This window comes from Boleophthalmus pectinirostris, unplaced genomic scaffold (genome assembly GCF_026225935.1).
Source record: "Boleophthalmus pectinirostris isolate CB_2022bp ecotype Guang Dong unplaced genomic scaffold, ASM2622593v1 HiC_scaffold_20, whole genome shotgun sequence".
In the NCBI taxonomy this organism is placed as follows: domain Eukaryota; kingdom Metazoa; phylum Chordata; class Actinopteri; order Gobiiformes; family Gobiidae; genus Boleophthalmus; species Boleophthalmus pectinirostris.
In genome coordinates, this window is record NW_026571153.1 from 28531693 (window position 1) to 28553854 (window position 22162).

At 38.5% G+C, this 22162-nt stretch overlaps 1 protein-coding gene across 1 annotated transcript in view; it reads right to left on the minus strand.

The window, feature by feature from the left end:
• Positions 1–12683, minus strand: part of chrnb1l (cholinergic receptor, nicotinic, beta 1 (muscle) like) — a 50102-nt gene extending 37419 nt beyond the window's left edge. Inside the window, 2 exon segments of the mRNA XM_055156218.1 lie at positions 233–343; positions 12677–12683. Coding sequence (XP_055012193.1) covers positions 233–343; positions 12677–12683 — 118 coding nt within the window.
• Between the last annotated feature and the right edge of the window lie 9479 nt (positions 12684–22162).

Here is a 22162-nt window from a genome sequence, read left to right on the forward strand (position 1 = left end):
TGAAATCATAATAGAAATGAAAATAACAACAAAAAATTACTATTATTAGTATTACTTTGCCCAAAAAGGAGTGGGAAGAAGAAAACTTATGTAATCCCACCCCTACTCTTCATAATGTAACACAATGAGCTTCTTTTACGTTTTTCAGACATTTTGAATTAAACTATATGAACTATTTACAAGTGCAGACAAAGAGTCAATGTTATAGTTTGGTAGTATAACATAAGCAGACCAACAGTGGTAAAGTTAAGGACACAGGCAATGGTAAGAAACAACAAATACAAGTAATGTAACGGACAGCACAAACCAGCAATGGTAAGAAAACAACAAACATAAACCAGCACTACAGAGGCAGGATTGTTCTAATATTATGACCCACTCTCCATATACTGTGACCAGACCATAAGTTAATATAACAACTTGAATTTATGGATATTTTGGCATTGCTTGAGACGTGTATCCAGACTGTTCCAGAGTTTTACACCACATTCAGACACACAGAAACTTTAACGGGTAGTTCGTATATAGGCAAGTTTCATTGTTGAAAAAAGCTGGGAATTATTTTGGTCGGCGGCAAGAAACACTAATTCAATATGACGGAAGGAGCGAGAAAGCACGTAAAGGGTATTGATCCCGGTTATTTATCCACTCTAGCACATCAGCACAGAAGCAGTTTATGAGGAGTCCAGTCCATATCACATGATCGTTATATCCACAATACAATGTGTGTATGTGTACAGGCCCATGGACATTTGTGTGATATTGGTCACACATGAGAATGTCTGTGTTTACTAGTGTGGAACCAAAATGTCATTTTTCATGCGTTGTGTGTATGTTAGTTGTGTGACTGTAGATCAGTGTGTTGTGTATCACCAGAAAAACAAAACATTTAAATTATTTCCATTCCAATTAGAATTTTAACGGCATAAACTGAAAGAGAAAGGAACTGTTAGAATTAGTGATTATCTCGTAAACTATTAATATTTTACTCTACAAATGCATAGAATTATAAATAGATAATATTTCTGAGATTTTGAGACACTCCTGTTGCTCGAGCTCCATCCTTCGTGGAGTCATGACCAAAAACGCATATTTGACCTTGGTTACCTTGACCTTCAAGTGACCTTGACCAGTTTCAACCTGTAACATCCAGTTTACCCTGGTTATGTGTGTGCCAACTTGTGTGATGATTGGGTGAATATTTTAGATTTAGATTGTAGATGGTTCAGAAATTGCTGAAATTGCCCTTATCCTTTATAATGGTGTGACCTCAAATGACCTCAGATCATCACCAAACTTTTTTTAGGGCATCGAGCATGGACGCTTGACCCATGCACCAAATTTGGTGATAATCGTTCCTATAAATGGCGGAATTATCGTGGGTGGACAGACACACAGACACACACACAGACACACAGGGCGAATACAAAACCTGGTCAAAACCTGGAAAAACAAAATCATATGTGAAGGAACTGCAAGAAACACAAATGTTATATAAAGCTTTTGTCACTTTAGACTTGCTCACAGTGGGAAGAGTAAGCACAACTTTTACTCAAGTAAGAGTACTGTTACTTCAATAACAAAATGGCTCAAGTAGGAGTTAAAGTATGATGCTAGAAAAGTACAATTTCTTCAAAAAGTAAATGTAACTGAATACTGCCCTCCTCTGCCTCATTGGTACATCTGTTCTATGGTCAGTCTTGAAAGGCTCTATTGAACCATATGATAAAATAAGGAATGAATGACTTTTATTTGGTATTAAATTTGTTTCATTTGCATAAAAAGGATAAATGTGTGTTTCAAAGAGCCTGTACCTATTTTTTCTCATGTACGTCAGCAAAAATAATCTTGTGCCAGTACAGATATATTGTATACGTCAAAGTCACTCAACTCGATAAGTCTGCTTCCCTCAGTCTGTAAACTCTATTTTACTGTCTTATAATCATGTACTCAGTGCGCTGTTAGCATGCTAGTTGTTGTTAGCTTTAATAATAAGGATGCCCAGAATGCAGGAGGTAAGTGAGGACTTTAGACTGCTGCAAGCCATTTAAAATTAAAATATCCAATTATTAAATAAAAATCTGCGTATTCTAAATTTAAAAGATTTGAACTAATTTAAAAGGAAACTCAAATAATACATTAAAAGTCTATAATTTTTAACTGTTCAACCAAATATGCCTACAAGAGTCCGCTGCATGTTAAAAAAAGAGTTATTATTTAACTTTCTACCGTGTTATAACGTCGTTCCCTAATCAAAAATACGCCTGAAGAGGTTTTAAATGTTATCCATGTGTGTTTGAGTAATCTAGCGATCTCTCCTAGGTCCTATTCAAACCTCCTAGCTGTAAGGTTCTGTGCAAATCTCCGCCCACGTCACCCACGCTCCCGCACGACAATTCTCTATAAACTTACAAAATCTGATGCGGTGTGCAGTAGTGTCATTAGCGGGATCCACGCTGATTGTGTTGTGATAGCGCTCTGAAGGGGGAGTGACTTAATCGGGGGAGCAAAAGGAGGGGAGAGTCAGAGGGGCAAAAGCTAAAGAAACTTATAAAACATGCTAATATGTTCGTTTCTGTGAATATAGCATTTTCAAAACAATAAAAGGTAACATGGTGATATAAATATGTTCAGGGTTCCCACGGTCATGGAAATCCCGGAAAAGTCATGGAAACTGAAAATGTGACTTTACAGGCCTGGAAAAGTCATGGAAATTTGTAAATTCAATGCAAGTTTTAGAAAAGTTATTGAATTTTAGTATTTCTTTCATGCAACTATAGCGGTCTGTTAAGTTCTCATTAGAGGTGTGCAAAATATTGAAATATTGTTGTATTGTATCATTTAATGTGATGATACAGTATCGATATCGTGGGCTGCTGTATCGATATATTGCCAAGAGTATTTTTAGTTATATTTTACTAAATTATGTTGTGTAAGAGCTACAGTTGTGTTGACATTTTCACTGTTTTGTGTAAAATGGATGTTTTTCGTATAGGGGTGTAACGATATCCAAATGTAATGTTACGATACTGTCACAGTATGAGCCTCACGATACGATATTTATTGTGATATCGTGGGGACATGGAGGGGAGGCTCACAATTAGGGATGTAACAATATCCAAATCTCTCGGTATGATATCTATTGTGATATTTATTTTGTGGACAAAACTGTTAATATGCTACTTTTAAATGTCATGACAAGACTTAATCCAAAGAACTAAGTCTTAAAAGTGTTAGAACTGTTCTCTTATTGTAGTCTGCACTGAAATGGAGCAAAGGATTATGGTCTATGTCAGGCATGTCCAAACTGCGGCCCGGGGGCCAAATGCGGCCCGCAGACAAATTTTTCTAGGCCCTCAGGCTTCCAGGTGAATTGGCCCAAATTACCTTGCATCAATTAAAAATGTACTTTTTACTGCAAGTTTTTTGAAAATCTACTTTGATAAAGCCAATATTTCATATTTAGTTTGTGGTTTTAAGAATCTTAGCATGAATAAAGACTGATGGCTCATTCTAACGTTAAACATCCACATATTTCAATTATTCACTGTACTGAGCACCAGTCTACAGCCCTTGATCGGCCCTCTGCTTCATCTGTGTTTAGATATGTGGCCCTTGATGAAAAAAGTTTGGACACCCCTGGTCTATGTAGTTCCCTCTGTCTTTTTTAGCTGTTGCTGCACCATAACTCTTCATTTAAGGATATATTGTGATGGTCCATGATATTATTGTGAGAACTTTGACGATACGATATTTTGGTTATTGTTACATCCCTATTTTCATATTAACTCTGCAGAAACTTAGAGGACTTAGTTGACTTTTAGTATCACACTCATGAGTTAACCTTTATTTTTCACAGAACAATATCGAATCGATTTGAAATATATCACATCGAACTGAATTGAATCAAAAGTGCACTGTAGCGAAAAACGTACCGTATCGTGGCCTTTGTATGGAGGTATATATTGTATCGGCAACTTCTTAATGACACCCAGCCCTAGTTATCATGAGGTTATTATGATTATTTCCGAGCATCTGCGCCTTTTGTTTAAGAGATGACAATAAATGCACAGGATTTTGAATGTTAAAAAACTATAATCCCAAACCAAAAGGTGAGTGGAAAGGGTTAACATTTCATATTTACAGTAGCTCTAAAAGTCTGATCAATTTTACACATGTAGATGTCGTAAAGTCATGGAAAATTTACTTTAGCTCATGAAAAAGTCTTGAAATTTTGTCAGTGAAAACGAGTGGGAACCCTGTATGTTACGTGTTCGCAGTTACTCCCCCACAGAAGTCAAACCCGCCTCTTTAGACAGGCACTGACAGCGGCATATGCGGAATTTCCGAAATGGCCGTGCGATTCCAAATATGCGGACACGGGCAAAACAACGGCGAGAACAGAGAAGGACAGAGGGGACACGGCGAGGATGCAGCACGCAGCAGGTGTGGCTAACGTTAGCATGCTAGCGTGAGCGAAGGTGACTGAGCTAACGTAATTGATATGTGACCGTGGAATGGGTTCAAAGCATGCGTGGAATACCGACTGCTGCGGGACCAAAATAGACTTACCAACAATGATGTGCTAATATGATTTATGATGTGTTCCACGTGTATTTTGGACATTCGGAGATCGCAAAGTACTAATTAGAGCCAAAAGATATGATAACGAGCTTTAAATTGTGGGTGAGACAGTCCGGCAACCAAAACTGTACAGAGAATGTGCGGAATCAACATTGTGGCAGGTGGGTGTTAGCTACTTAGCAGGTCAAGCTAAGGATGTTTGCTAATGCTAACGTTGACTGTCAGTGACCGTTTTGGAACCCCGCCCGATTTGGCACCGTTTTTTGCTAACCAAAACTCTTCTAATGTACACAGAACATATGTCACAAATAAAAAAGATACAAAAACACATTTATGTTGTTGAAAATGTGTTTATAGTATCAGGAAAAAAAAAAAAAAAGAAAAAAAAAAGTGTTTCTTGCGTGTAAATTGTGCTGAATTTTTTGATAGAATTCTTTACATTTACAGGAAGTAGAACTCTACTTACTGTAATTTTCAACATATTTTTAAGGTTTTTCTCACAAAATAAAGCGAATGTGTGGAATCAACGTCAACATTGTGGAAGGTGGGTGTTAGCTACTTAGCAGGTCAAGCTAAGGATGTGTGCTAATGCTAATGCTGACTGTCATTGACCGATTTGGAACCCTGTCCGATTTGGCAGTTTTTTGCTTACCAAAACTCTTCTAATGTACACAGAATGTATAACACAAATAAAAAATATAAGAAAACACATTTACTTTGTTGAAATTGTGTTTATAGTATCCTAAAAAAGTGTTTTGTTGCATGTAAATTGTGCAGAATTTTTGGATAGAATTCTCCCAAGTGTGATGTTTTAGAACTCTCTACTTCCTGTCATTTTCAACAGATTTTTAAGGTTTTCCTCACAAAATAAAATGAATGTGTGGAATCAATGTCAACATTGTGGAAGGTGGGTGTTAGCTACTTAGCAGGTCAAGCTAAGGATGTTTGCTAATGCTAATGTTGACTGTCATTGACCGTTTTGGAACCCTGTCCGATTTGGCACAGTTTTTTGCTAACCAAAACTCTTCTAATGTACACAGAATGTATATCACAAATAAAAAATATAAGAAAACACATTTATTTTGTTGAAATTGTGTTTATAGTATCAGAAAAAAGTGTTTCTTGCGTGTAAATTGTGCTGAATTTTTGGATAGAATTCTCTACTTCTACAGGAAGTAGAACTCTCTACTTCCTGTAATTTTCAACATATTTTAAAGATTTTCCTCACAAAATAAAGTGAATCTGTGGAATCAACGTCAACATTGTGGAAGGTGGGTGTTAGCTACTTAGCAGGTCAAGCTAAAGATGTTTGCTAATGCTAATGTTGACTGTCATTGACTGATTTGGAACCCTGTCCGATTTGGCACCGTTTTTTGCAAACCAAAACTATACACACAACGTATATCACAAATAAAAAATATAAGATAACACATTTTTTTGTTGCAATTTGTGTTTATAGTATGAGAAAAAAGTGTTTCTTGCGTGTAAATTGTGCTGAATTTTTGGATAGAATTCTCTTAGCGTGATGTTTTAGAGCTCTCTACTTCCTGTAATTTTCAACATATTTTTAAGGTTTTCCTCACAAAATAAAGAGAATGTGTGGAATCAACATCAACATTGTGGATTTGGCACAGTTTTTCCTACCGCAAATGCCCAGATACTTTCACGCAAGAGCTAAAGTTGCTATAGTAAATATACTTCATTTAAGAGACTAGTATTTAAAATATTTCACTCATTTTACCAGATCTTTGGCATTTTTAGCCTTAACAACATGAAAATTGGCACTGCACACACCCGTACCCTTAGGACAATACCCTCGAATTTGTGATCGGTTGGATGAACCGTTGGAGAGTTATGAATGGAAGAGACAAACAAACACGCAGACAGACGTTCCTTCCATTAATAGATGGATTTGAAATTTACTCTTGAAATAAAAACTGTTTTACTGAAAATTACTTGGTCAATGTGAGCAGAAATAAGTATTTAAACAACAGTAAATATAACATATAATTAACACTTAAAAGAGTAAAAAAATAAATTGGACTGGGTTCCAAATCAGGCACTGACAGCCTATCAACAGTTCAACAATTAGACAAGACCTGTTTAAAGTTGTAAGTATAGGTAAAGTAACGTTTTCCAACTTCGAATGTCCAGATACTTTCGTGTAGAAGCTGAAGTTGCTGGTAACATGCTGATGTTCCAACATGCTGCTATTATTTAGACATTAATGTCTAATTGTCAGAGTACCAGCAGAAAGATTATTTTTCAAGCGTCGCTCTATCTTGACTTGACAGCACTTTACTATTTTTCAAACATTCCGCTTTTCCAACATGAATAATATTAATGGAATAGCCTATTGAACTTTTTCACAACGGCCAGAAGTGCCGCAATATAGGGTAAACGTCACTTTCGGTTAATGCTTTTCTGTGGCAAAATATCTGTGTAAATGTCTTGCGTATTTTCCACCAACTTCATAAATCTGCCCTATCACCAAATCTTCAACCAACAAGGTCTACAAAGGATAAACATTCTTCCATGAAGAATTTATCCACAACTATCAAGGAACGAAAGACAAAAAGCATATAACGACATCACATTAGTGAACTACTGAGCAAAACTAATGTTATGTTCCTGAATTTTAAAAAAGTAAATGTAAATGGTCGCATTTTTCTATAGTGCTTTTCTACCTTCAAGGCACTCAAAGCGCTTTACCATATTCATTATATATAATCATATGTCATGGGATGATCTGATGATATGATGATATCAGATAGTATGAATATATAATATAATATATATATATATATATATATTTGATGATGTAGATTTTAGTACAGATAGATGAATGTAGTCTGAAGGCTGCATTCAGACTGCAGCCTGAAGTGACTCAAATCTGATTTTTTGGCCTCTATGTGACCTGTATCTGATCTTTTAATGACAGTCTGAACGACACAGATCCGATTTTTTCAAATGTGACCCAGGCCACTTGGATATGTGCTCCTAAAACCGATACATATCCGATCTTTTGACATGCGACTTAAGTCTGAACGGCCAAAACACATTCATCCGAACTACACGTTATCAACAAGCCACAAACGTCACTATTCTGCGCTGAAGTAGGCGAAAATTGTTAATGAACTCTGTGTCACTGAAGCGAAGCACATCACCACTCACCACTCTTGGCTACATCTGCGCATCCACACGTTCCTTTCAACGGACGTTGCTGCCACTGCCCCACAAAACGCCACGGCCAAAAACCTCGTCCTTCTCAATCTCTCCTTAAAACAAGTAAGTTGTTCATGTTCTGGCTCTGGTACGAGAGGAACTTTAAAATCTCCAGGTGCTCAATGCTCGCGTCCATGTTTGGACAGCTTCCGTAAACACAGAGCACGCTCGCTGTGGTTGACGTCATCGTGTCTCCAGTGCGCATGCGAGACACTTTCGGGCCATTTAATGTTCACACATACAAGTCACATTTAATTGGAAATGTGAACAACCTCGCAAAAACATCGGATTTCATGAAAAAATCGGAATGGAGCGTTAAGCACTGCAGTCTGAACGTAGCCTAAGTTCCTTCTGTTTTATTCATGACCATAATATTAGTTTTGTTCAGTGCGTCACTAATGCGTGGTCGTTGTTCTCCTTTAAGCTTTCGTCTTGCTTCCCTTGATAGTTGTGGATAAATTCTTCATGGGAGAATGTTTATCCTTTGTGGACCTTGTTGGATGAAGATTCGGTGACGGGTCAGATTTATGAAGCTGGTGGAAAATACGCAAGACATTTCCTGATCGCTGTAGGAAACACTAATTTTAGAAAAGAGCATAGGCCAGTCTTCAGTAAAATATCTAATCTAAATCGGAGGCTGCATGGGCCATTTGTGCTTCATTCATTTCATGTAGGCCAGGGGTGTCCAAACTTTTTTCATCAAGGGCCACATATCTAAACACAGATGAAGCAGAGGGCTGATCGAGGGCCGTGGACTGGAGCTCAGTACAGTGAATAAATGAAATATGTGCATTAGAATGAACCATCAGTCTTTATTCATGCTTAGATCCTTAAAACCATGCACTAAATATTAAATATGAGCTTTATCAAGGTAGGTTTTCAGAAAACTTGCAGTAAAAAAATAATTTTTATTTGATGCAAGGTAATTTGGGCCATTTCACCTGGAAGCCTGAGGGCCAAGAAAAATGTGTCTGAGGGCCGCATTTGGCCCCCGGGCCATAGTTTGGACATGCCTGATGTAGGCGATCTGCAGAGAATATGACGTATTGAAATAGTGATACAAAAAAATTTCGGAAAACCAGCATATCGTAATGAAGGGATGTCGGAATAGGCATCAGACTCCGAAGTTGCCATAGTAACCATACTTGGAGTTGAAATTTATGCAAAGCAATGTCAGGATGTTACGCAAAATCAACTTCAATGACCTTTCAAAGTGTCTATGTCAGGTTAGACTACTCATTTTTACTAAAACACAGTTACGATCATTATATTTAAGATTTCAAACTTTTTTTTTCTTTTTTTACAATCTTTTTTTAGGTTTACATTTTTACTTCTTGGTTGAAAATCATGATATGCTGGGGATTTCTGGAACTGTTACCTAGCAACTGTCTTTTACACTAACTCCTCAAAACTCCTCAAATGTACACAGAAATTATTATTTAACACATACAAATACAAGAAAACACCTTTATTTTGTTGAAATAATGTTTATAGTATCAGGAATAAAAAGGTTTCTTGCGTGTAAAATTGTGTCGAACATTTGGATAGAACAAAAAGTGAATTTGTGGACTCAACGTGTACATTGTGACAGGTGTTAGCGCGTCATTGCCCGATTTGGACCCTGCCTGATTTGGCACCGTTTTTCCAACTGCAAATGCCCGGATAGGCGTCGGACCCCGAAGTTGCTATAGTAACCATACTTGGGACTCATTTTTGAGAACAGAAATTTACAAAGTGCAAAAAATAAGTATGAAAATGGTTAATAAATGTGAGAGAACAAAGCAGAGGTCATCCGATGTAAAACAGCAAACTTATGATGATCATGGGGAAGGATTTCTAAGAATAAACTCTGTGAAATAGTCAGACTCTGAGCTATATTCTTTTAAAAAAAGCACTACTTGGCGCTACAGGGGATTTAACACATGATTAACACTTTTAAAGAGTTAAATGAGCTAAAAGAAAAATTGGACTGGACCAAACTGGACAATGACACAATCTTACAGCTTAAGGCAGATCTTGATTAATTGTTGAAGGCTGAGTATGGATGCAGAGCTATTGAGCGATAAGAGGAGTATTTTATATATTTCAGCTGTTTCAGTCACAAGATACAATCACATTTTCACTATAACAGTTGGCTAGACACTGAAGGTTAATTAACAAGGTTTAAAAATAAAATAGGCTTGGCCACTGTCTTATAAATCATGTTCACCCTAGATAACAAAACGTGACTCTGCAGGGTAAACCCCGAAACCCAAGAAAGTGTTTAAAACAAGTCAAAGTTCAAAATTATATAACAAAAATAGATAATTAATAGATAGGCCAAAATTCAGTTTTTAACAAACCCATGTTCATTTTCAGATGTATGTTAGTAGGCTGTTTGGTAGCATGCTATGGCAGGTTTAAAACACAACACATGGCAACAGTCTGTTTACAAGAACAGGTCAAAGTTCAAAGTCAAAGTAAATTTATAAAGCGGTCTTTCCTCTAGGGCACATTCCTCATCTAATTTTGTCAAACAGTAGCCTCCAGTCAAATTAGCTTCATCTGTGTTACATTCCAGTGGAAACAATAGACAGGCCTTTGAACAAACTGTGTTTCTTTTCTTTCTTTGTGTGTGTGTGCATTAATCTACTTTTCTGTAAATGCATCAGAATTAGCCAAAGAAGCTATTTTTCACCTGTAGTCCCTGGACAGAGTTATTCTCCAGCTAAATCTTGAAATTTAGGTTTAAAACTTAAACTGGGCATTTTGTCTTGATTCCACTTGTTACTATTGGCGTGAGGAGCCTGTCCACAGACCTGCATTTCTAGTAGTTGTAGAATTACATACAGATCATATCTGATGTTGTTTTCACTGCTGATGTGATCAGAAGCACTCATGTTTAAGTGTCGATATTCATGGCTGGAAGTGACATTATTTGATTTGTTGTAACAGCTCTGTCTGTAGTCCTCATGTAACCCATGAATATTTCAACCCCAGCAACTCCAAAACCAAAATCTCTTTATGTATGACTAGGCTATTAGCATTAGCTATAAATATAGAGTCATCATACATAAGCAGACTGGGCAGTTATTCCTGTTTTTAGTTAACAAGATTGTGAAAAATTGCAAGATAGTAAAATCAAGGATTATTATGATACAAGTTTACTCTGTATTTTCTTACTCCAAAAGCAGGGTTATTATGGACATATATATTCAATTGTTTAATTCCATAATTAAACAATTGAATATATATATATATATATATATATATATATATATATATTATATATATATATATATATATATATATATATATATATATATATATATATATATATATATATATATATATATATATATATATATATAATGTATAAATTGCCCACGAGATAGCCTGCAGTGGTGCCTGTGGTGATCGGAGCACTTGGGGTCATAACCCCCAAACTGGAAGAGTGACTAACAGATACTGGAAAAAACAACAGACATCTCAGTCCAGAAAAGTGCAGTACTGGGAACAGCAAAGATACTGCGCAGAACTCTCAAGCTCCCAGGCCTCTGATAGAGGACCCGAGAGGCTAGGGTGAGAGACCAACCACCGTGAAAGGTGAGAAACACACACACACACACATATATATATAATATGTGTGTGTGTGTGTTTCTCATATATATCTATATCTATATATATAAAAAAATAAAAATAAAATGTGTTTCTCACCTTTCACGATGGTTGGTCTCTCTCACCCTCATTCAGCTCGGGTCGTCTATCAGAGGCCTGGGAGCCTGAGAGTTCTGCTCAGTATCTTTGCTGTTCCCAGTACTGCACTTTTCTGGACTGAGATATATCTATCTATCTATCTATATATATATATAGATAGATAGATATAGATATAGATAGAAATAGATATATATAGATATATAAAACCCCCAAACTGGAAGAGTGGCTACAACAGATACCGGGAAAAACAACGGACATCTCAGTCCAGAAAAGTGCAGTACTGGGAACAGCAAAGATACTGCGCAGAACTCTCAAGCTCCCAGGCCTCTGGTAGAGGACCCGAGCTCAATGAGGGTGAGAGACCTACCATCGTGAAAGGTGAGAATAGAATATATAAATATATAAATGTGTATATATATATATATATATATATATATATATATATATATATATATATATATATATATATATATATATATATATATATATATATATATATATATATATATATAGGGTTTTCCTTGATAGAAACTCTTTACCTGCAGAGACAGAAAATCACTACAACTTGTCTACCTTGTAAAAATGATTCATTTAATTGAACAATACATGTCCTCATACATTTCTACTTAATCAAAGTGCAAAAAGCGTCTCTGTCTCTGTCATATTGCTGCATGTCACATTCCTGCGGCAGGCTCCTGCGTGCCAGTGTGCTCGACTGTTTTCTAAAAGCAGAATCCATTGCATTGTGGTGATGATGCAATATCTGATCTGATGAGTCAGTGTCTGTCCCGCGGTGAGTACTAGCTCCAAAACTGTCCGTATGCGAGCTCCAATACTGCTATTTTTATTCAGTACAGGACACATTCCTGTCACATTACTTATTAACACGTGCATCCATTTTCTATCATTTGTCTATTACTGTGCTCACATGTTTACAGTAATCAGGAATTAGCATAGTTAACACGTTAGACTAGACTTGCTATTCAAAATTTACTCCACTGGTCTCAGAATGATTAAAAACTTTGTAGCATTGCCATAGCAATTAACAATTCAATTAAAAATGATTATATATCTTTTGAATGGTACTCAAAATGGCACCAATGGAAGCTGAAATCCATGAAGAGACACATTTCGGACAATTCAGATTGAACCAAAAATGTAAAATACTTACCAGCCATTGCGAGCCACGTCCAAGTGCATACTACGATAAATAAATTCATCCTTGTGTGTACGTTCGTAACCTGTTTGTCCGTTACTGTCATGACATCTTAACGTTCTTTTGTCACCTGTCTAGGCCTCAAATGAAATCTTCGTGAAAATCTGAAAAAAAAAAATTTAAAAACTACATCCAAAATGGTCCGTGCCCGCTGCCGGTCGGTACTCCCAGTGCCTCTTCCGTGACGGTCAGCTTGTTTTGGAGTGACCAGGAGGGTATGTCTGGGTATGGGACAGCCAGGCACCTGTTGGGAGCGTGAGCATGGAGGAAGTGTGGAGGGGGGGTGGTTATGGTTGTGACAATGGACAGAGATATTTTTGCAGGGGCGTGGGTGGGGGGTGGTTGGGAAGCGGGGGTCGGTAATGGTAGTGGAGGCCCAGGGGTCATTTGTGGTGTGTGACTGAAAAACACATCAGGATTGTGATTGGCGCGTTACCTAACCGCGGGACCAGTGTTTACACTGAGCACGGACAGGTTTAGACCAAAGGACCGGGCCGGGAATAGCATGGACACTCGCGGTTCAATACAACGCACGACCTACGATACGATAATAGGCCCACTGTGTCATAGCAGCAAAACAATGCACGTGAAATTCTGCAATATTTCACTATTTATGAGCGCAAATACATTTGAACTACAGAATTTCTTTGTTAAACCATAACCTGTACAAACTTAAAGGCTTTAGCGCAGGGATCAGCAACCCACGGCCCCAGAGCAGCATGTTGTATTTAATTACAAAGTATTTTTATTTTAGTCGGTTCATTTTTTTAATGCAATTTTACATTTGTAGATAATGGTAATCTTGTAACATTAAAATAAAAGGTTTTTAATATTTTTGTCTCTCAAAATATGGGGAGCGTGGCCATGTTCCCTCAACCCTATGTTCCATTATTTCTAAGGTGTTCCAAAATGAGGCTCTATGTTCCCACATTTCCTTTATCATCAATTTGCATCAGATTTTATCCCCATTTCTCCCAATTTGGTCGTCAGTTACATCCAACCTATTCTCCAGCAGCAGAGACTACAGATGTGATGTAGAGGTCATGGTGTAAAGCATCCTAGGTTGAAATGATTCTGAATCATCCCTTTAAATGTGGTATACAAATTAAAATGACTTGACTTAGAGTTTCATTTTGAGAAAAAAAATCTTAGAAATAAGGGAACATAGGGCTGAGGGAACATAGGGCTGACCTCAAAATATGCATCACTTCAATCAGCAGGTCTGAATCCAGTGACGTCGTTCGCTGTTAAAGGTCCTGGTGACACCAATTCACAATCTGATTGGTTGAAGCAACAGTTTCATCTACATTTATTTTGTGTTGAAGGGTCTGCAGAACGGATTGTGAAGGCCTCAGGGCCACTTCTTTGACTTTGACCCTGCCTAGCAACAAGTGACGACTGAAATGTGATTAGTCAAATGCTTTAATATGAAAACACATGTGTGGAAGCAGCACAAGCATCAGAAAAACTCTGAAAGGAAGAGGACAGAACATTTGGAATTATTTAATAATAATATAATCAACATCAGTCTGTGATTCAGAGATTCTTTTAGGCCAGTAGAGAAGGACTTGAAGGCCCTGACGCCCCACCACTGCAACAGACAGAACAGACACAAACATTCAATGCATCACACATGATGTGGTTCAGATTCAGCTGCCTGTGATTACACACTTGGCCAGTAGGTGGTGTCGTGCGCACATGAAGCTTCTTTCCTGAACCAATTGGCTCAAGTGGTTCAACACTTCATGAGGCTTCATCTCATCATCACTAGCTCAGATTAGTTGTACTGACCCTCTTGTGTTGTCTGCCTCAGGTGTCCTGGCCAAAAGAGCTCCTGGGCAGCCGAAGCACCTTAAGAAGGTCAACCATTTTGTTGGGAGGAGGGGAGCGCAGATATTTTAACTTTTCTATTTAGTATTTTAAATGAATAATGGCACACTGCTAATTTAATAAAGAGAGTTATTTTGTATTTAGATTTATTGAATCTACTTTTTAAATATTGAATATAAACTGATTGAACTTAATTGCGCTTTAAGATGACCTCACCCAATTAAAGAAGGTGGCCAGCCTTACTGTTGTCAGAGGAAGGTGCTGTGTGTGTGTGTGTGTGTGTGTGCGTGTGCGTGTGTGTGTGTGTGTGCAGGTTTTTCCATGCCTGTGTTTTTTAATATATATATATATATATATATATATATAATTATATTTTTTTTTCCATTTTTTTGTCCTGGTTACAGAATAAATGCATTTGAGATCTGCACTACAAATTGGCTCAGCTCGACTGTTCTTACACCGCTAATGTTATTATTCAGGCTATTATAGGAATGTAGAAATTGTATTCAGTTTTTTTTTTTTTAAGATGGCCACCTGAGCTCTCACTCTGTTTGCCTGATGAAAGTCTAGTGCTGAAAGGTTGTAAGTAAGACAGTGTGCAGGATTATTCTCTATATTCTTGAGCGGCCCTCTCCTCCAACACACCCGTTTCAAGAAACTGATGTGTGAATTTCTCATTCTTTTATATTCAGTTCAGTAACAAAATTGTCTTCAACATACAGTATAGGCCAAGAGAGCAAATGTTTCTGTTCATTTATTGCCCTAACTACCTGCTGAAACAATAACGTTTTCTGTCTTCCAAATTCGCACAATCCTCTTGACTTTTCTGAGAGTTAAACCCTCAGTGTGAACATCGACGTGATCTCAAAGTCAGCAGTTATATAAAAGCACTTGGCCGATGTTAGTGATGAAGTACACAGGTTCAGTCTTGGCTCAAGCTACAAAAACGCTCAGATCAATAAGGTGAGAAGCAAACCGCTACACCTTCCTCCGAGCTGTTTTTCTCTGTCAGTTCTTCAAGAGCCATAAGTCATTTTCACATAAAGTGCTTTCTTAGCTTCACGCCCACAGCCAGTTTCTCTTCTGGTCTGCCTCCTCAGGTCAGGCTCTCCTCTGTTGGGTGAAGACGAAGAGCTCACGGGCCATAAATCAGACCAGTGTGAACATTTAGACATACAGTCACAGGAGGTCAGGAGTACAAAGGTAGAGAACGCTTCAGGACAAACAAAGATAAATATAACCGTTATTCTGACCAGTGATCAAAGGTAATGAAGTACAAAAGTAAAAGTACAACACCTAAGTACAATTTCTGTACTTTAATTAAGTATGAAATCAAACGAATCCACTCATCAAAATCACTACAATGCTTTCACTTTTTACTCTTTACATACATTTTTAAGCAGGTACTTAATAAATACTTTTGCTTCAGTAAATTTTTTCATATGATACTTTTATTTTTACTTTTGTTGCCCCGGTATCTGTACGTTTACTTAAGTAACAAAACTGAGTACTGTGTGGTACATTTTTAGTGGAGAGTATGTATGACACCTGCTTGTTTCCATGACGATGCTATTATTTGTTTGGAATGATCTGTTTTATTGAAAAAAGGGGATAATATGCAAAATAAACTTTTTCAAGGTTTCTTAAAGGTTGGATCCATGCATGTTTGAGTAATCTTGTGATCTCCCAGGCCCTATTCAAATCCTCCTTGTGGTTAGTAGTAAACTTCACAAACCTGATGAAGTGTGTGATCACACACACTAGTAGTAGTAGTAGTAGTAGTAGTAGTAGTAGTAGTACAGAGAGCACAGGGGAGTGTCATAAACACAAGGGAAAAATGTTGATGAGTTGATTTCGGTGAATAAAGCATTTTCAAAACAATGAAAGGTTAACACAGTGATAAATATGTGATGTGTTAGCAATTATACCCCATAGAAGTAAATACGCCACTTTAACCTTAGGATGCAGGTTGAATTGTAGCCAGGTTTTGAGTTTCAGACTCCTGAGAATCCATCTTGTCCAGCTCCAGGCTGATCTGTTCCTCCAGCTCCATGTTCCATCCAGAGCTGTGCACCCTGCACACCAGAACCTCCTGGTGACACATAAGAACAGCACTTCAGCTTCAAGATAAAACAGGGAATTATGACATCTGAGACATCTTAAAATAGTTTTATATAGACAAAACATTAACAACTGTGCCTCTATATCAAGCCCCAAATAAAATGCTTAAGAAATCTGATTGAACCTATGCTGACCCTTGCTGTAGGCATTCCAACAACAAAATGCATTCATGTGCAAATAACAGATGAATTATTCTCCTTTTGGCATAGAGTCTCCTTCAGGAACAGTGGCAGGTTCTTCTTTATGAACAGTAGCTTCTCTGCTTTGTCATATGTCTGTCTGTTCCTCCTCTCTTCAAGGACATTGGATGCAGCACTAACAATCTGTTACTATCTGTACTTTTGCATGGAGCAGCCAAGTGCCTTGGAATGGAAACATTTTAGGTTCACTTCATTGTTATTAAGCAATAAAAAAGAAATACAGAAAATAAACCAATCCCTTATTGTTTTAAATGTGACTGATGTTTTATATTGCATTAATTAAATTATACCTTGTGTTTTTACAAATGTAAACCACTTTGTAATTAAGTTTTACAGCACTTTTAAAAACACATCGACTTATTACCTACGTGGCATCTGTGCCAAGTCAGGAAAACAGCCTTGATTGGTCCTCCAGTATGTTAGAGCAGACATGTCAAACTCACGCCCAGGAGCCAAATTTAGCCCGCGATGTAATTATATTTGGCCCGCGAGATGAAATCAAATATGTATTAGAGCTGGCCAAGCAGGTTAAAGATAGGTTATAGAGACATTATATATACATATTCTGCTTGTTCTGGATTCAATGTTTAAGCAAAACTATTATTAAACATTTAATTTTAATAAGAACATTACATATCTCAAAAGAAGAGAAAACATGCAGACGACTCCTGGTGTTCAATTTTGGCCCTAGTCCAGCTGCTGAGCAGTTGCATTCATCTGCTGGGGAACTGGGTCATTTTCCTGCTGCAGATGCATGAGATGAAGTTATCTCCTTTGTCACCTGCTCAAACGGGGCAAGAAGAGGGAGTGTGTTCTCGATTAACAACCACTGGTATGAGGTGTATGTAGCAGCCAGGACTCGTTTTTGTGCCAAAAGGCTCTCTAGCATAAGTACTATTCCACCTGGTGTTTACATCCTGCTGGAACCGATTTGGTGGTATTCCAAACAGTTTTTGAATAGACTGGAGGTGAGAATAAACAAGAAGGGAATGCTTAAAGTGACCTACAATTTTCCTCCCTGTCGCTATGATATCCACAATACTGCACTGACTTAACACACTCTCATTGACCACTATCTGTAAAGTGTGGGCCATGCACTGTACTCCTTTCAGGTCACTGTCTTCCATCGCTTTTGCCATGTTTGCGAGGATTATCACTGAATACTGTATTCGCTTTAGCCCGGTCGATGTGCCAAGTTTCAAACATCCTTGTGAGTGCACTGGAGATGGCTACTGCCTGTGATCCTCTGAACTACTGTGAATGAAGTACAATCTTATGTCACTTGAAATCTGCATTGACCCATTGCACAGTTAAACTCAGCCTGCTGGTGGAGCTGACATCCCAGCTCCATATGTCTGTCGTGAAGTTGAGGTAAGCATCATTATCTTTAACCAAGAGCTTGTGGACGCGAGTTGCAAGACTTTCAAATATATCTGCGGTAAGCACACATCCGAGAAATCCCGTCTGCTCAGTAACTTGGAACAGGGCTCAGTGTACTCCACAAGCCTCTGAAACACCTGAACATCTAAAGCCATGTACTCCATTACCTTCTTTGTGATTCCATTTGCTCTGGCACTGTCCTTTGCAAACTTTTTCGTCCTTTCAAGACGTCAGCAACGGACAGAGTGAGTGTGCTGTGACTAGCTTTCTTTTTATCTGCTGCAGCCGTGTCTCTCTCGTACTCAGTACGCTGTTCAGGGTGTTTAGCTTTTAAATGACTAATTAAACCAGTAGTGCTAAACATCTTAGCAGAGGAAACCCCTCTAGACATTTTGGTGTAACATTCATTGTAAACTGCAATTCTGAGTGTCCCTCTCAGACACTTTAAAATATTTCCACACTGGCGACATTTTAAAGAAGTTTGATTGATTGCGTCATCAACTGATTAGCTGATTCTCAGTCTAAAGGTTGTCAGTGTGATTTCATCATCTAAGTCATCATATGCACAATAGTCAGTTCAATTGTCAAAATTAGTTAAGAACATAATGCCATGAACACCATATATGAATTTCTTGGAACATTTGATACATTTATGACAGTAATTGACTGTCAGGTGAAATTAGAACTCCCTGTTACATTATTTTATCATGTGGGACAATGTGAATTTCCACTGTGGCTCATCAGGGCCTGGTTCACTCCCCATCCAAGGATGCTCATGGAGCTACTACCACCGTACTCTCATTTCCTCAATCCGATTGAGGAGTTTTTTTCATCTTGGAGGTGGAGAGTGTATGAACATGGGGCTCCAGACCAGACGTCCCTGCTCCATGCAATAGATGCTGCGTGTGAGGACATCACAGAGGGTCAGTGTTGGGGATAGTTGAGACATTTGCTCCATTTCTTCCCTCGCTGCATCACAGGGGAAAATAGAGCAGCGTGTGGATGTCCAGGAGGATGGTGGCCTGGAGAGAAAGGGTGACGACTGCAACCAGTCAAAGTGTTACTGCAGTTGTGAAACTTTATTTACAGCACTGTAGGCTAGATATATTTGTTCTTTGTTTTGTTTGTGTTTATATTTGGTACATGTACAGATACTGTAAACATTTTCTTTGTATGTACTCTGATGTGTGGAAGTGACTTTATGTGTGTGAATAAAATGGTTACAGTTTCGTTGGCAGTGTGTGTGTGATGTCAAACTTTGGAGGCTCTTACCTTGAAATCCTTTTTTTCAGTCATATACATAATTGTTTTGTGTTAGTTAGACCTCTGCCATAGTTACAAAATGTTGAGCTGCAGTGCTGACACGAGGCCAAAGGGACGATGCATTTTGGGAGCAATGACGCTTTATATGAGAAAGGAATGTAGTTTTGACACATGGGTAAACAGTTTTGGAGGAGATCTGAGCTTTTGCAGGTGATCCATGGTGTTGTGCTGAACCATCCAGGTTATTTTGACAAAATGCACTAACTGAATGCAAAAGAGCCAAAGCAACTGAGAAGGATCTTTGCAATTTTGATGCTCCTGACTCTTTATATGGGAAAGGAATCTGCTTTGAAGCTTGTGTGAACAGTTTTGGGAGAAATCTGAGCTTTTGTTGGTGAGCTGTAATGTTGTGCAGAACTATCAGACTGTTTGGCCAAATGATCTTTTCTAAGAATCTAGAACCTTTTTTAAGATCTAGTTTTAAGAATGTAATTTCTGTTTCAAGAAATGAGCCAAACCGTAATCCAAGCTATTCTACCGAACATACCAGGACTTCAAATTTTTGTTCTAAAATCCTAAACAATGGATACAATATGATCTGGAAACTTCCCCCAAAACACTCCAGAGGACTTCCGTGTGGCAGGGGATTCCACGGCGTGTTGGTGCAGCTGGTGGGCAGAGTTAGCGTGCGACCGCGTAAGAATAGCCCCCTCCTCTCCACAACATTTGCCTGGACCGAAATACAAAGAGGATTAAGTCTCTGGCAGGACGGCGACGCAGGCATGTGCACGCTGGAGCGCATTCTATCACCAGGACACACAGGGCTGCAAGCATGTGTCCGCCCCGTGTTTATGTGTTAACACCACGTAAGAATATCCCACTATAGATCCACGCTTTTCACGCCGACGTCTGTTCACACAAGGATCAAATACAACAGAAGTGTGTGGGATTAGGCCGTGATCCTATGTAGTTACAGACTTTTTGTGTGGTATTGAAACTTATCAGTGTGGGACCCTCAATTTTGACATTTATCTTACAGTGGATTCAAGAGGGCACTTCATCTGAGCACTGAATTCATTCTTTGCAGTGACATCGTGCTTTATGTATGTTTATGGTGTAAGGTTAAGAAGTTACCATGGAAACACTTTGCACACATTTGTAAATACTGCTAAAAAAAAGTTTTAAGATGGTGTGAAAACTCAAGAAAAAGTTCAAAATGGATTTAAACAGCATGTTTTCAAGAGAGCTGTGTTCAATATGAGCGTTCATGGTCCTGTTTAGATTTTCAACAAAAAGGTGAGAATGACTAACTTAAAAACTGTTGGCGAAAGATCTATTCATACTTTTTAAGAATAGAGCCCTGCACTTCCGCGGGCCAGACAGTCCTCCCTGTCCTGTATGCCGGGGTGACCACGCGGACAGTCCCCCCCATCCCGTACGCCGCGCGGACAGTTCTCCCGCATGCCACACAAGCTGCACCACTAAACCAGAACTAAACCAGGACTGAACCAGGTCTAGAAACAGGTCTAAAACCACGACTAAAAGAGGATTTAACCACGACTTAACCATGCCACCGGGCCGCCCACCGCGCCTCCTCCCATACGCAGCCCAATTCCTTTCGCTTCTCCGTGTTTGACAGAGCTTAAGAAAGCAAAGGTTCCCATCCTGTGGGGTTTGTGGGCGGGCGTGGGACAAAATATCGCAGATGCAGGCAGGAGCAGGACTGAAAATTACAATTCTTTGCAGGAGCAGGTGGGAGCAGGACTGAAAATTCTGTCCCACGCAGACCTCTACATGAGAATATACTAACTTTGTTTTCATTCTTGAGGAGATAAGAAGAGCAAAATTTGTGTGGGCTCTGACACTTCATACTTCAAAAGATGTTCTACTGTCAACCTGCCCTGCCCTGTTTTTTTGTTTTTTTTGATGACCCGCCTTCTGGCTTTCACAAACTTGTCACGGAGATTGAACCAAACTTTTCTACACTGTTTTCCGTCCAAACCTAAAATATCCGCGATCTCCCTCCATGAATTTCTTGCCATTTGGCTGTCTTTATAATCACTGAGCATCGTGTTGTACAGATGTTTGTTTTCTCACCATTTCCTCCAGCTGTGACTCAAAACCATCCTTTTTTCTTGTTGGATGTTGGATAGCGCTGCTGAACTGCCGAACTAAATTCTGCTCAGCTGAGGTGTCGGGAACAAGCCGAACAGGAGCTGGACCAACAAAATGATGTCATTTCTTATGTTCTTATGAAGTATGAATAGGCCTTAATGCTGGTTAGTTTGTGCGTCACAGCCCCAGAGAAGAATTAGTAAATAATTTCAAACCTTCAAATACAATTCATATAACCACATAACATTACAAACGCAGATACATGCAGGTTTGAAAAGGGGATGGACGAAGCAAAGTGCAGACATTTCCAATCCCCTCCCACACTTCACTCAACAACACGTCAACTTTTCAACAGACTAGTGTGTTATACATGACAAGACAAGACACACAAAAGCTTGTCCAAGAAAAAGGTGGAAGTAAAAGGCTGGAGACAAACTGGACGTCTTAAGTAAGAGAAGTTTATTTACCAACATTTACTGGTGCTAAAAAAGTGAACATAGTGTGATCTTTGAGTGTTTAAGCCCCTTTACTA